Raw genomic sequence first — 13485 nt, 5'->3', positions numbered from 1 at the left:
GAAAAAAACGTTCCCGGCTAGAACGCGCTGAGTGATACAAAATTGTGAAAGGGCGTTCCTGTAGCGAAACCAGTAGAATATCTCACGGTTCTCAACCAATCACATTTGAGAACCAGAAAGAACTGTTGTATAAATATATATAATATATATATATAATATATATATATATATATATATATATATATATATATAATGTATATATAAATACACACATATATTATTTAAAAAATAATCTTATATTTTGAATGTGATTAATCACGATTAATCGTTGTGTTTATATATTTAATATATGTATATGTGTACTGTGTATTTGTATATATAAATACACACAGTATACACACATATATTATGTAAACAAACTTATTTTGAAAGCAATTAATTGTGATTAATTGATTTGACAGTGCTAATCTAGAGGTTTTTTTACATCCCCCCAAAAAGTTTGTTTACATAATACAATATGTGTGTACTATGTATATGTATATGCAAATACACACAGTACTCACATATATTATGTAAACACAAACTTTTATTTTTATTTGTGATTAATCAATTTGACAATGCTAATCTACAGTTTTTTCAGATCCAAAATATAAGTATGTTTGTATAATATATGTGTGTACTGAGTATATATAAATACACACAGTACACACACATATCATGTAAATGCAAACTTTTATTTGAAATGTGATTAGTTGTGATTAATCGATTTGACAATGCTAATCTAGTTTTTTTTTCACATCCAAAATATAAGTTTGTGTTTACATAATATATATGTGTGTACTGTGTATTTGTACACACACACACACACACACACACACACACACACACACACACATACACACAGTACACACACACACACACACACACACACACACACACACACACACATGTTGGGTTTACATGTTTTATGGGGACATTCCATAGGCGTAATGGTTTTTATACTGTACAAACCGTACTTTCTATCACCCTACACCTAAACCTAGCCCTCACAGGAGATTGTGTACACTTTTACTTACTCAAAAAAACTCATTGTGCATGATTTATAAGCCTGTTTCCTCATGGGGACCTGAGTAATGTCCCCACAAGGTCAAAATCTACTGGTATTCCTATCCTTGTGGGGACATTTGGTCCCCACAATGTGATGAATACCAGGTCACACACACACACACACACACACACACACACACACACACACATATTATGCAAACACAAACTTTTATTTTGGATGTGATTAATCACGATTATTCGATTTGACAGTGCTAGTCTAGTTGGGGTTGTTTTTTCACATCCAAAATATAAGTTTGTGAACAAAATCTAAGATTTATAATCTTAGTGCTTGTAAGATTATTTAAAAGTTTTAGAAATCGCCAAGGCTGCTTTTATTTTAATACTGTAAAAAGTATAAAAGTATAACGTATAAAAATTTTAATATTGTGATATATTATTCCAATTTACAACTGTTCATTTAATTTATTCATGTGATGGTGCAGCTGAATTTTCAGTAAAAATATACAAATTTCTCCAGTCTTCAGTGTCATATATGCTAATTTGGTGCTCAATAATGAGAAAAAGTAGTGTATATACTACATGTTTGATATTGATATATTATACTGACGTGAACATCACCATCATCAGTATAAAATATCTATACATGATTTAAACAAAACACATTTTTTATGTTGTTAATCCAAACATTTGCCATTTACTGTAAATCGCTTTAGATAAAAGCATCTGCTAAATGGAAAACAATAACAGAAGTGAGCTTTGTGCTCTGACTGTAAAGCCACTCAAGTACAGTAGATCACAATAGAAAGAGAGTTGACAACCGACTTCAAATTAACCTAAGTGGAAAATCGTCTGTGCTCTATAATAAACCGTCTGGAGAATTTAACCCCAGCACTCTCTTGTTTTCCCTCTTTTTCTTCCTCTGTCTACTCCTTTGTGTCTTTCATAACGTAGCATTCTGTTTCTTTATACTTTCTTCCTTAAGGACATCCCGAAAGTTCCCCGGATCACAACAACAAGTAAATTGCCTGTGAGCAGTGCGGTAATGAGGAGAGAGAGCACAGGACCGAAAGACTGCCAGATGGTGAAGGTAAATCTTTAGTGCCCTTATACTCTAATGGCCACTTCCTTACCCTTTGGACTAAATGGGGCGACTTATGTTCATTGCATCTCGGTGTATCCCTTAGCCATTTAAGATCATTTACAACTTTGCATTAAATTTCGTTCAAGAATAAGCTTTGAGGCTTCGCTCAGCAGTTTTCTCGTGATCAATGGCATATTGAACTGCTGCTGTTGGACCCATGAGAAAATATTGCCGCTCCATTTAGTTAAGGGTGAAGTGTGTAATTTCTGTGCCTTTACTACACCAAATGGAACTAATAATAATGATTGTTTTCAAACAGATTCCTTAAAAAAACCCTTTTCTTTTATTGGTCATCAAAACAGATAGACACGCCTCAAAATAACACCACTGGTGAGACAGTGTTGTTTCAGGCTAGTCAGGATGCTCAAACAAACAGGCCTATTTTGAGAAAAACAAAAAATGTAGCCATTTCTGCTTATTAAACTAGGACAAGATGTTTAAAATCTCTAAATAATAATAATAATAATAATAATAATAATAATAATAATAATAATAATAATAATACAATTTCACAAACAGTTACAAAAAAGGGCAAGTAGCACATTGAATTAAATCTGAGAAGTTAATATAGAAAACCTAAAATAGTGTTGTTTTATGAAATGTACTGCAACAATCAGTTTTATTTAGAACTTCAATAATAATAATTGTAAAATTATTATTATATTATCATTGAAAAATAGTGTTTTCTTGGACAATGTCCTGAAACTGAATCTGTCATATGTCTTCAATAGTAATAATAATAGTAATAACAATTGGAAAATTCATATTATTAACTAAAGTACTGCAACATTTTTTTTTATTTCTAACTTCAATAATAATAATAATAATAATAATAATAAGTTTAAAATTCATATTAGTATATTTTTGTACAAAATGAATAAATAAATAAATATATAACATAGTGTTTTATTGTACAATGTCCAGAAACAGTCTGTTTTATTTGTCTTTAATAATAATAATCATAATGATGATGGTAAAATTCATATTATTATATTATTGTCAAAAAATATTGTACTGAAATAATCGTTTTTTTTATTTATAACTTCAATAATAATAATTGTAAAAATGTTATATTATATTTTAAAAAGTAGTATTTTCTTGTAAAATGTACTGCAACAATGTTTTATTTACAACTTCAATAATAATAATAATAATTGCAAAAAATATATTATTATTAATGTTAAAAAAAACTAAAATAATGTTTTGTGTAAAATGTGCTTCAACAATGTTTTATTTATAACTCCAATAATAATTGTAAAATTAGATTATTATTAATGTTAAAAAATAAAATAGTTTTTTGTAAAATGTACTGCAACGTTTTATTTATAACTTCAATAATAATAATAATAATAATAATAATTGTAAAATTATTTTTATTGTGATTATTATATTATTACTGTAAAAAATAATAAAATAGTGTTTCTTGTTAAATCTGTTTTAATTTATACCTTCAATAATAATAATTTTAACATTATATTATTATTATTATTTAAAAAACTGTTTTAAAAGTGTTTCTGTTTTATCTGTTTTATTTATACCATCAATAATAATCATTTTAAAATTATTGCTATTATTATTATTATTTAAAAAAACTAAAATAGGATTTCTTGTAAAAAGTACTGTAACAATCTGTATTATTTAACTTCAATAATAATAATTGTAAAAAATACTATTATTATATTGTAAAAAAACTAAAATAGTGTTTTCTTGTAAAATGTACTGCAACAGTACATTTTTTATACCTTCAATAATAATATTTCTTCATTATTATTATTATATTATATTATTATTAAAACTAAAATAAAATAGTTTTTTCTTGTAAAATATACTGCAACAATCTGTTTTATTTATACCTTCAATAATAATAATTTTGAAATTGTTATTATTATATTATTATTTAAAAAAATAAAATAGTGTTTATTGTAAAATGTACTGCAACAATCTGTTTTATTTATACCTTAAATAATATTTTAAAAATTGTATTACTTTTGTAATTATTATTAATATAGTATTATATAAAAAAAACTAAAATAGTGTTTCTTGTAAAATGTACTTCAACAATCTGTATTATTTATAACTTCAATAATAATAATAATAGTAAAAATATTATTACTATTATTATTATTATTATTATTATTATATTAAAAAAATAGTGTTTTCTTGTCAAATCTACTGCAACAATCTGTTTTATTTATAACTTCAATAATAATTTTAGTAGTAGTAGTATTAGTATAAAAAATAAAAATAAAAGTGTTTTCTCGTTAAATGTACTGCAACAATCTATTTTTCAAAACTTCAATAATAATTGTAAAATCATCCAAAGCATCCTGCAAAAGAAGAACAAAGCAAATTGTTAAGAAGCCAGCAATAGTCCAATAGTAACACAATGTCAGTTTATTAGAGAAAGCAGGAAAGCATGGAAGTAAGCTAGAGAAGAGTAAAAAAGCAGAGTCTTTGGTTTTCCTCATTCAGTGATCTAAGTTGGCGGAGCGAGCATTTGTAGCAACATTTGTAGTAGTGAATTGAGGAAGAGAATGGCATTTTCCAGTGCTAGTCCTGAAAGCAAGCATCAAAAGCCTTAAATTTGATTCTAACCACAATTGGTAGCTAGTGGAGTGAAAACGGTACAAAACCTACACAGTAAATCTGGCTTTGCGGATACAATGCTTATAGTTAAATTTACTGTTTGTCACACAGACTATATGCTTACTCTAGCATATGTGTAAAGAGCAAAACCATTTTTGCTGTAATATATTGCCTCCAAAATGATTATGCTCTTTCTTTCCTTTTTTCTTGAGTGCATTTCATACATGTAGCTCTTTCCAGTGGTAGTTGCAAAACTTCTTTTGTATAGAATTGAAAAGGCATAATTTTTTCACATACAGTCTTGCAGGTAATGGATGTAAGCCAAACAAACACACAGATTACGAATCCATTTTAAGAAATACACTCACATTTCTCACTCAGACGGCAGCCACAAAGCAACCTTACTTGATCCTTGCTCGTCATCGCCGTTGACAGATGATGTGGAATCCTCTAGTCTGGAAGGTTTGAGACAGCACTGGGAAGATGTACCAGGAACAATGCATTACAGATATCAGCAGAGCAGAGAGAAGTATACTGTAGGCCAGACGAGATACATCTCACTGGTTGCTGACATGCACTTATCAACTATAATGACAGGATTGTGTGTGTGATTGTGGGTAAGTGGCTGAGTGTGTGTGTGAGATGCAAGAACAGCCACGTGAGTAAGTGTGCAGAGATAGGAAACAAAGACAGACAGAAAGAGGGAGAGAAACACAGGATCCCAGGGAGAGGATGTCATTCTTGGTAGATGACATGCCATGAAGATTGTCTAATGAAAACGTTCCCAAAGCAGCTCTCACCCTGCTGATGGGACTGATGAGAGCAGTGTGACTGTACTGAGAGAGAGACAGAGAGAGAGAGAGAGAGAGAGAGAGAGAGAGAGAGAGAGAGAGAGAGAGAGAGAGAGAGAGAGAGAGAGAGAGACTGTGAGTGGGATAAAACACATCGGGGTGTCTTTCTAATCAATGGTGTCTTATCATTTATGAATGCTGCTGATTTTTGTATTAGAATAATTTCTGAAAATTTGTTTGAATTGTTTGACACTGAAGACTGAAATAATTCAGCTTTGGCATCACATAAATGATGTATTTATTAAAAAAAAAAAAATAAATAAATAAGAATTACAGCTATTTTCAGCTTTGTAAATAAGTAATGTTTCTTAAGCAAAATAAATAAATAAATACTAATAAAATAATTTATATATATATGTACTGTTTCTTGAGGAAAAAAATTAATTGTAATAATTTCTGAATTATGTATTTATTAAAATAAATTAGAATTACAGCTGTTTTCAGCTTTGTTAATAAGTACTGTTTCTTGAGGGAAAAAAAACATTTTATTAGAATAATTTCTGAATTATGTAGGAATTAGGTGTTTATTAAAATAAAATAAATTAGAATCAGCTGTTTTCAGCTTTGTTAATAAGAACTGTTTCTTGAGAAAAAAAATCATTTTATTAGAATAATTTCTGAATTATGTAAGAATTATGTATTTATTAAAATAAAATAAAATAAATTAGAATTACAGCTGTTTTCAACTTTGTTTATAAGTACTGCTTTTTTAGAAAAAAAATCATTTTATTAGAGTAATTTCTGAATTACGTAGAAATTATGTATTTATTAAAATAAATTAGAATCACAGCTGTTTTCAGCTTTGTTAATAAGTACTGTTTCTTGAGCAAAAAAAATCATTTTATTAGAATAATTTCTGAATTATGTAGGAATTATGTGTTTATTAAAATAAAATAAAATAAATTAGAATCACAGCTGTTTTCAGCTTTGTTAATAAGCAAAATAATAATAATAATAATAATTTTATTAGAATAGTTTCTGAAAGGTTATGTGACACTGAAGACTGAAATAATTCAGCTTTGCCATCACAGGAATTATGTATATTAAAATAAAATAAAATAAAATAAAATAAGAAGCACAACTGTTTTCAGCTTTGTTAATAAGTCATGTTTCTTAAGCAAAAAAAATAAAATAAAAATTAAATTTTTATTAGAATAAATTCTGAAATAATAATAATAATCATAATGATGATGGTAAAATTCATATTATTATATTATTGTCAAAAAAAAGTCTGAAATAATGCAGCTTTGGCATCAAGTAAATAACGCATTTATTAAAAAAATAAAATAAATAAGAAGTACAACTATTTTCAGCTTTGTTAATAAGTTATGTTTCTTAAGCAAAATACATAAATAAATACAAATAAAATATAATTTCTGAAAGATCATGTGACACTGAAGACTGAAAGCTTTGCCATCACTGGAATTATGTATTAAAATAAAATAAAATAAATAAATAAAAAAATAACATAAAATTAAAATAAAATAAAATAACAATATGTTTTTGTTTTGTTAATAAGTAATGTTTCTTAAGCAAAAATCACTTTATTAAAATAATTTCTGAAATATTATGATATTATCACAGTAATTGTGCATTTATTCAAATATAAAATAAAATAATAAAATAAAATATGCAATAAAATAAACAAACAAACAAACAAACAAACAAAAAAGAAGCACAACTGTTTTCGGCTTTGTTGAAAAGTAATGTTTCTTAAGCAAAAAAAAAGAAGTATTAGAGTAATATAGGAGATTATACCAACCTCAAACTTTTGAACGGTATTTAATATATTAATGTTATATTTTATACAGTAATTATTTAATGTAATATTTACATTTAAATTGAATATCCAGACTGTTTGGTTATGAATTGAAGTGGTGGTTAGATGGTGAAGTACTGTATCACATCCATCAAAAGGCATGTCAGTTGTTTTGGGTTTAAGTATTGCTCACACACCAGCTTGTCCAGAGGCATATACAGTTTATAGACATTAATCATTGCTATTCATTTATCTTTGCTGGCTTCAGTACATTCCTTGGACCAATTCTTTGACAATTTTTTGAGGAAGGAGCACTTAGAATGAAGCAGGCCTAGACAATAAAGGAAAATGAACAAGGTATATGTTTAGAAAAAAAAAGTTTAGATGGTTACTCTTTGCTGCCTGTATAAAGTTGTTTTTTTGGCAGGCACAGTCCTATAACACTTCCATTAACTTAACCTTAGTGTTTTTGGTCCTGTCAGAATAAAAAAACGAGGGCGTATTTTTCAGTTAAACATTGTCTATTGTAGTCTTGTACTCTTCTGTTAAATCCGTTGCTCCAAAAACATTTTTCTAGCTTGTTTCAGAGCTCATAGAGACAAGCAACATTTCCTTAAAATACTCTATCCCTTGAGCAACACGATTAATCTCTTTTCTATGCAACATTGTATAATCTCATAGCTCAGGGCCTTTGTGGAAAATGGAAACAGCAAATAATTATGGTCTATACAGTATCACTGCTCCATTGTGGCCACATATGTATTTTATTCATTTTTTTAAGACTTATATTTAAAAGATTTTTATTCAAGACGTTTTTCCCTTTGTTCTGCGCTTGATTGCTAGATGATCTTGGGATTTGTTTGCTTTTTAAATGAACATGTTCTCTTTCTTTTTACCTCCAGGTGGGAGCAGACTGTTCCCACAATCAGACCGAGAGTTCATCTGAGATGAAAAAGACATTTGGACACAGTCAAGTGAGTGTTCTGATGTGCCCTACTGAAAGAAAAGTAAAGAGAGAGTTCACCAAAAATGAAAAACCTGTCATCATTTATTCACCCTCATGTCTTTCTAAACGTGTATGACTTTCTTTCATCTGTGGAACACAAAAGATTTTAAAGAATGTTCTAACTGTTTTTGCCCATATTAAAGCAAAACAACAAAGTTTTACTGCATGGGCAAAAATATATTATACAAGTGCTTTTTTGTGTTCAGCAAAATACTTTTTTTTCTTGCAATTGTGAGTTATCATGCAATTCTGAGAAACTTCTTTTTCTCATAATTGAGTTTATATCTCACAGTTGTGACTTTTTTCACAGAATTGTGAGTTTATATCACAGTTCTGAGAAAATTCAGAAATTCTGACTTTACATCTTTCAATTTTGACTTTTTATGTGAGACATAAACTCGCAATTCTGAGAAATTAAGTGAAAATTGAGACTGTCTTTCTCAGAATTGTGTTTAAATCTTGGAATTCTGACTTTTTTCTCGTAATCGCGAGTTTATATTTCACAATACTGACTTTGTAACTCACAATTGCAAGTTTTTATGATGCGGTTCGGAGGAAAAACAGTCTGTGAGTTATAAAGTCCAGTTCTGAGGGGAAAAAAAGATTGCAATATGAACTCACAATTGTGACTTTTTTTCTTGCAATTCTGACTTTTTATGTGAGACATAAACTCGCAATTCTGAGAAATTAAGTGAAAATTGAGACTGTCTTTTTCAGAATTGTGTTTATATCTTGCAATTCTGACTTTTTTTTTCTCGTAATTGCGAGTTTATATTTCTCAATTCTCACTTTGTATCTCGCAATTGTGAGTTTACATCACGCAATTCTGAGAAAAAACGCTACGATTGCGAGTCTATATCTTGCAAACAAAAAGTCTATAAATTATAAAGTCTGGTTCCGGGGAGAAAAAAAGATTGCATGATCTGAACTCGCAATTGTGACTTTTTTTTTCTCAGAACTGCGTGATGTAAACTCATAATTGCGAGATACAAAGTGAGAATTGCAGGATATAAATTCACAGTTCTGTTTTTCTCAGAATTGCATGTTTATATCTCACAATTCTGTTCAGGTTTTTAATCTTGCAGTTGTGACTTTTTAACTTACATTTGCAAATTTATATTACACAGATCCAATAAAAATGTTGGAATTGCAAGTTTATACCTCACAATTCTGGCTGTATAATTTGCAACTGTGAGTTTATATCATGCAGTTCTGAGAAAAAAAAAGAATTGCGAGTTTCTATCTCTTATATCTTTATATAAACTCACATTTCTGACTTTTTTCTCAGAATTGCATTATATAAACTTACAATTGTGACTTTTTTCTCAGAATTGCGAGTTTATGTCTTGCAGTTCTGGCTGTATAACTCACAATTGCAAGTTTATTTTCCGAAATTCTGACTTTATATCTCGCAATTCTGACTTTGTACTTTACAATTGTGAGTTTATATCTGAAAATTTATTTTAAAAAAAAGTCAGAATTGCGATAGGTGAACTTGCAATTATAAGAAAAGAAAAGAAATCTCAATTGTAAGATATAAAGCAATTACCTTTTTTTATTCAGTGGGGGAAATGGGCTTCTATATGTGTGTGCTGCCATTCAAGTTAAATCCAAGTTGCATCTACAATGGAGTCAAAAAGTCAGAAACCACTAGTGCTTCTATTTTATAAATAATTCAATACATTCATATTTATTACTGTACAGGTTGGGGTAAGTAAGAATGTTTTTAATTAATACTTTTGTTAAATAAGTACACATTAAATTGATCAGAAGTGACAGTAAATACATTTACATGATCAAATAAATACAGCTGTAATTAGCATAAGAGACTTCTTTCAAAAATATATATATATATATATAAAAAAATCAAACCCTATTTTTTTAACATATATGTCAGCGTATATTATGGGTACAATAATCTAGAAGAGAAGTTAATGTAAACATCAAAACATTAAACGGTAACCTTAAAATGTGCATAATCTGAAATATTTCTCACTAATTTTACTGTACATCATAATTCTTATTTGTTTAAAATCGTACTCAACTTTATTTTCAGATTTAAATTGAATATTAAATAGATAGTTCACCCAAAAATGAAAACTCTGTCATTAATTACTCACCCTCATGCCGTTCCAAACCCATAAGACCTTTGTTCATTTTTGGAACACAAATTAAGATATTCTTGATGACCCTGCATAGACAGCAACACAACTGACATGTTCAAGGCCAATAAACGTAGTAAGGACATCGTTAAAATAGTCCAAAACAGTCTCTGCTGCACATTCATGAGAGTACCACAACTAGTGTGTGGAAAAGAAGAAATTGTTGAATAAAAGCTGTTATTTTTGTTTTGTTTGCACACAAAAAGTATTCTCTTAGGTTTATTAAATTATGGTTGAACCACTGATGTCACATGTACTATTTTAACAAAGTCCTTACTACCTTTCTGTGTCCTGAACATGGTAGTTGTGTTGCTGTCTATGGAGGGTGAAAAAGCTCTGGCATTTCATCAAAAATATCTTAATTTGTGTTCCAAAGATGACCAAAGGTCTTACGAATTTGGAATGACATGAAGGTGAGTAATTATTGACAGAATTTTTATTTTTGGGTGAACTATCCCTTTAAACCCCAGATTTTCAATGTTGTCTATGACCTTTTGACCCCACTGTGTGTTTGCAAAATTCACATTCTACATTCATATTTTCAGTGTCTCTGAAGTTCCATGTTCCCCATGTTATATAAGTGAGCTGTCAAGACACATAGCCTTGCCCACACCCTCTCACAGATAACTATTTGCTCCAGTGCTAACAAGTGTCAGCCTTGAGCACTGCAGCAAGCGGTGACAGGTTTTGTCAAATTATAGGTCAGTCTGACAGCGACAGGGGAAATGGAGAGGAAGGTGTAAATGTCTAATCACCTGCTCTGTTTGTGCCAGACTTCAGAGCCCGCTGCACTACGGTATGCATGTACTCTCTTCTCTTGTCATCTCTGTTCTATAGGCGAAAACCCCAGAGCAGAACGGACAAGGCCAGGCAAGGACAGCAGAGGAAAGTGTGAAAACAGACGGAGACCTAAAAAAGACACAAATGGACAAACAAAACTAAAGGGACTGTGGAAGACTTGGCAGATTTTCTGCATGGTAAAAATGATGTCAGATCTGTTTAAGCCCCTCTTCATTCACTGAGCTTATAAGCACACACACACACACACACACACACACACACACACACACACACACACACACACACACACACACACACACACACACACACACACACACACACACACACACACACACACACACACACATGCACACACACATGACTGTAAGCAAACACAAACAATGACAGACATAAACACAAAATACTCAGTCTAACACTGCTAATGTAGAAAAAGAGATTCCCAACATTCGATTTTGAACTTTCTTAATAAAAAACCAACCACATAGTATGGCATGCATTATAGAGTTTTAGATATTGATTTTACAAGGTTACGATGGTACTGGTTGTTTTTAATAACTGTTACTTTTTTGGTTCACTCTCTATTTTAATTCTTTAGTTTGTTTTTTCTTCTCCCAAAGTGAGGACACAATATTTTTTGATTTGTGTTGTTTGTAATTAAAAACTATTTCTGGCACCGCAGACCAGAATTTCAGTGTTAAAGGTCACGCTGGGGGTCATTTGAGTTCTGTAAATTTACACATGAGGTCAAATTCAAACTTTTGTCTGAGCAGCTTCTGAAAATACTGAGCCATGTCCTGAATGCAAAAAAGGGCTGCACGATTTGAGGAAAAATTGTGAGTGTGTTTTAAAATGTGTTTTTTTTTTTTTTGACTAAATGTGACCACAAAACCAATCATAAGGTTCACGTTTTTAAATTGAGAGTTATACATCATATGAAAGCTGAATAAATGAGGTTTGTTAGGATAAGAAAATATTTGGCTGAGATACAACTATTTGAAAATATGGAATCTGAGGGTGAAAGCAATTAAAATACTGAGAAAATCACTGTCTAAAAGAAGTTCTTAGCAATGCATATTAGTTATCAAAAATTAAGGTTTGATATATTTACTGTAGGACATTTACAAAATATCTTCATGGAACATGATCTTTACTTAAAGGAACACAAAAACACTTTTTTTTGGAAATAGGCTAATTCTCCAACTCCCCCCGAGTTATTAAGTTGATTTTTACCGTTTTGAAATCCATTCAGCTGTTCTCCTGTTCTAGCGATAACACTTTTAGCATAGCTTAGCATAGATCATTGAATCCTATTAGACCAATAGCATCACGTTCAAAAATGCCCAACGAGTTTCGGTATTTGTCCTATTTAAAACTTGACTCTTCTGCAGTTATATCGTGTGCGATTTTCTAGATAAGATTAGGAACTACACTCCCATTCCGGCGTAATAGTCAAGGAAGTTTGCTGCCGTAACATGGCCAAAGCAGGCGCAGTAATATCACGCAGCACATCGCAGCACAACGTGACCAACTGCATGCACAGGGAGCGTTCCTCATTAGAAGTTACCTAGATGGGAACTAATTTCAGGCGCTGTGTGATATTACTGCACTTGCTGCAGTTTTAAATAGGACAAATACCGAAACTCATTGGTTATTTTTGAATGCGATGCTATTGGTCTAATAGGATTCAATGATCTACTTATTAACTCGGGGGGAGTTGGAGAATGAGCCTATTTCCATAAAAAGTGGAGTGTTCCTTTAATAGCCTAATGATTTTTGGCATAAAAGAAAAATTGATCATTTTGACCCATACAATGTATTGTTGGCTATTGCTACAAACATACCCATGCTACTTAAGACTGGTTTTGTGGTCCAGGGTCACAAATAATAAAAATATTAAACAAAGTAAGAAATATTATTATAGTAATAATTACTATAGTAATAATTCACTATAGATTTTTTTCAAATGTTAAATTATTATGCTTTTATTTTGACTGCTCATGTGTGAAAGTATGTAAAAACACAAGGCCACTCTTAAACATGTAGTGCATATATTTAATTAATAATTAATTTGCAGAATTTGCGTTTTGATAATCATACTAAGCCATGTAGCGTTTTCGGTTTTACTCCGATTAATCGTGCAGCCCTCACAGAATCAAAATCAATCCCAACTG

The 13485-nt window shown here is 30.2% G+C and overlaps 1 protein-coding gene across 1 annotated transcript in view; it reads left to right on the top strand.

Annotated features, from left to right (window-relative positions):
* Window positions 1–11931, top strand: part of luzp2 (leucine zipper protein 2) — a 157026-nt gene extending 145095 nt beyond the window's left edge. The window contains exons 10-12 of the mRNA XM_073850651.1: window positions 1991–2095; window positions 8248–8319; window positions 11351–11931. Coding sequence (XP_073706752.1) covers window positions 1991–2095; window positions 8248–8319; window positions 11351–11455 — 282 coding nt within the window. The 3' untranslated portion in view covers window positions 11456–11931. The remainder of the gene's footprint in view (window positions 1–1990; window positions 2096–8247; window positions 8320–11350) is intronic.
* Window positions 11932–13485: the final 1554 nt, after the last annotated feature.

Source organism: Garra rufa, chromosome 11 (assembly GCF_049309525.1).
Source record: "Garra rufa chromosome 11, GarRuf1.0, whole genome shotgun sequence".
Classification (NCBI taxonomy): Eukaryota; Metazoa; Chordata; class Actinopteri; order Cypriniformes; family Cyprinidae; genus Garra; species Garra rufa.
Note: the sequence above shows the minus strand (reverse complement) of the source record. Positions and strands in the feature narration are given on the sequence as shown.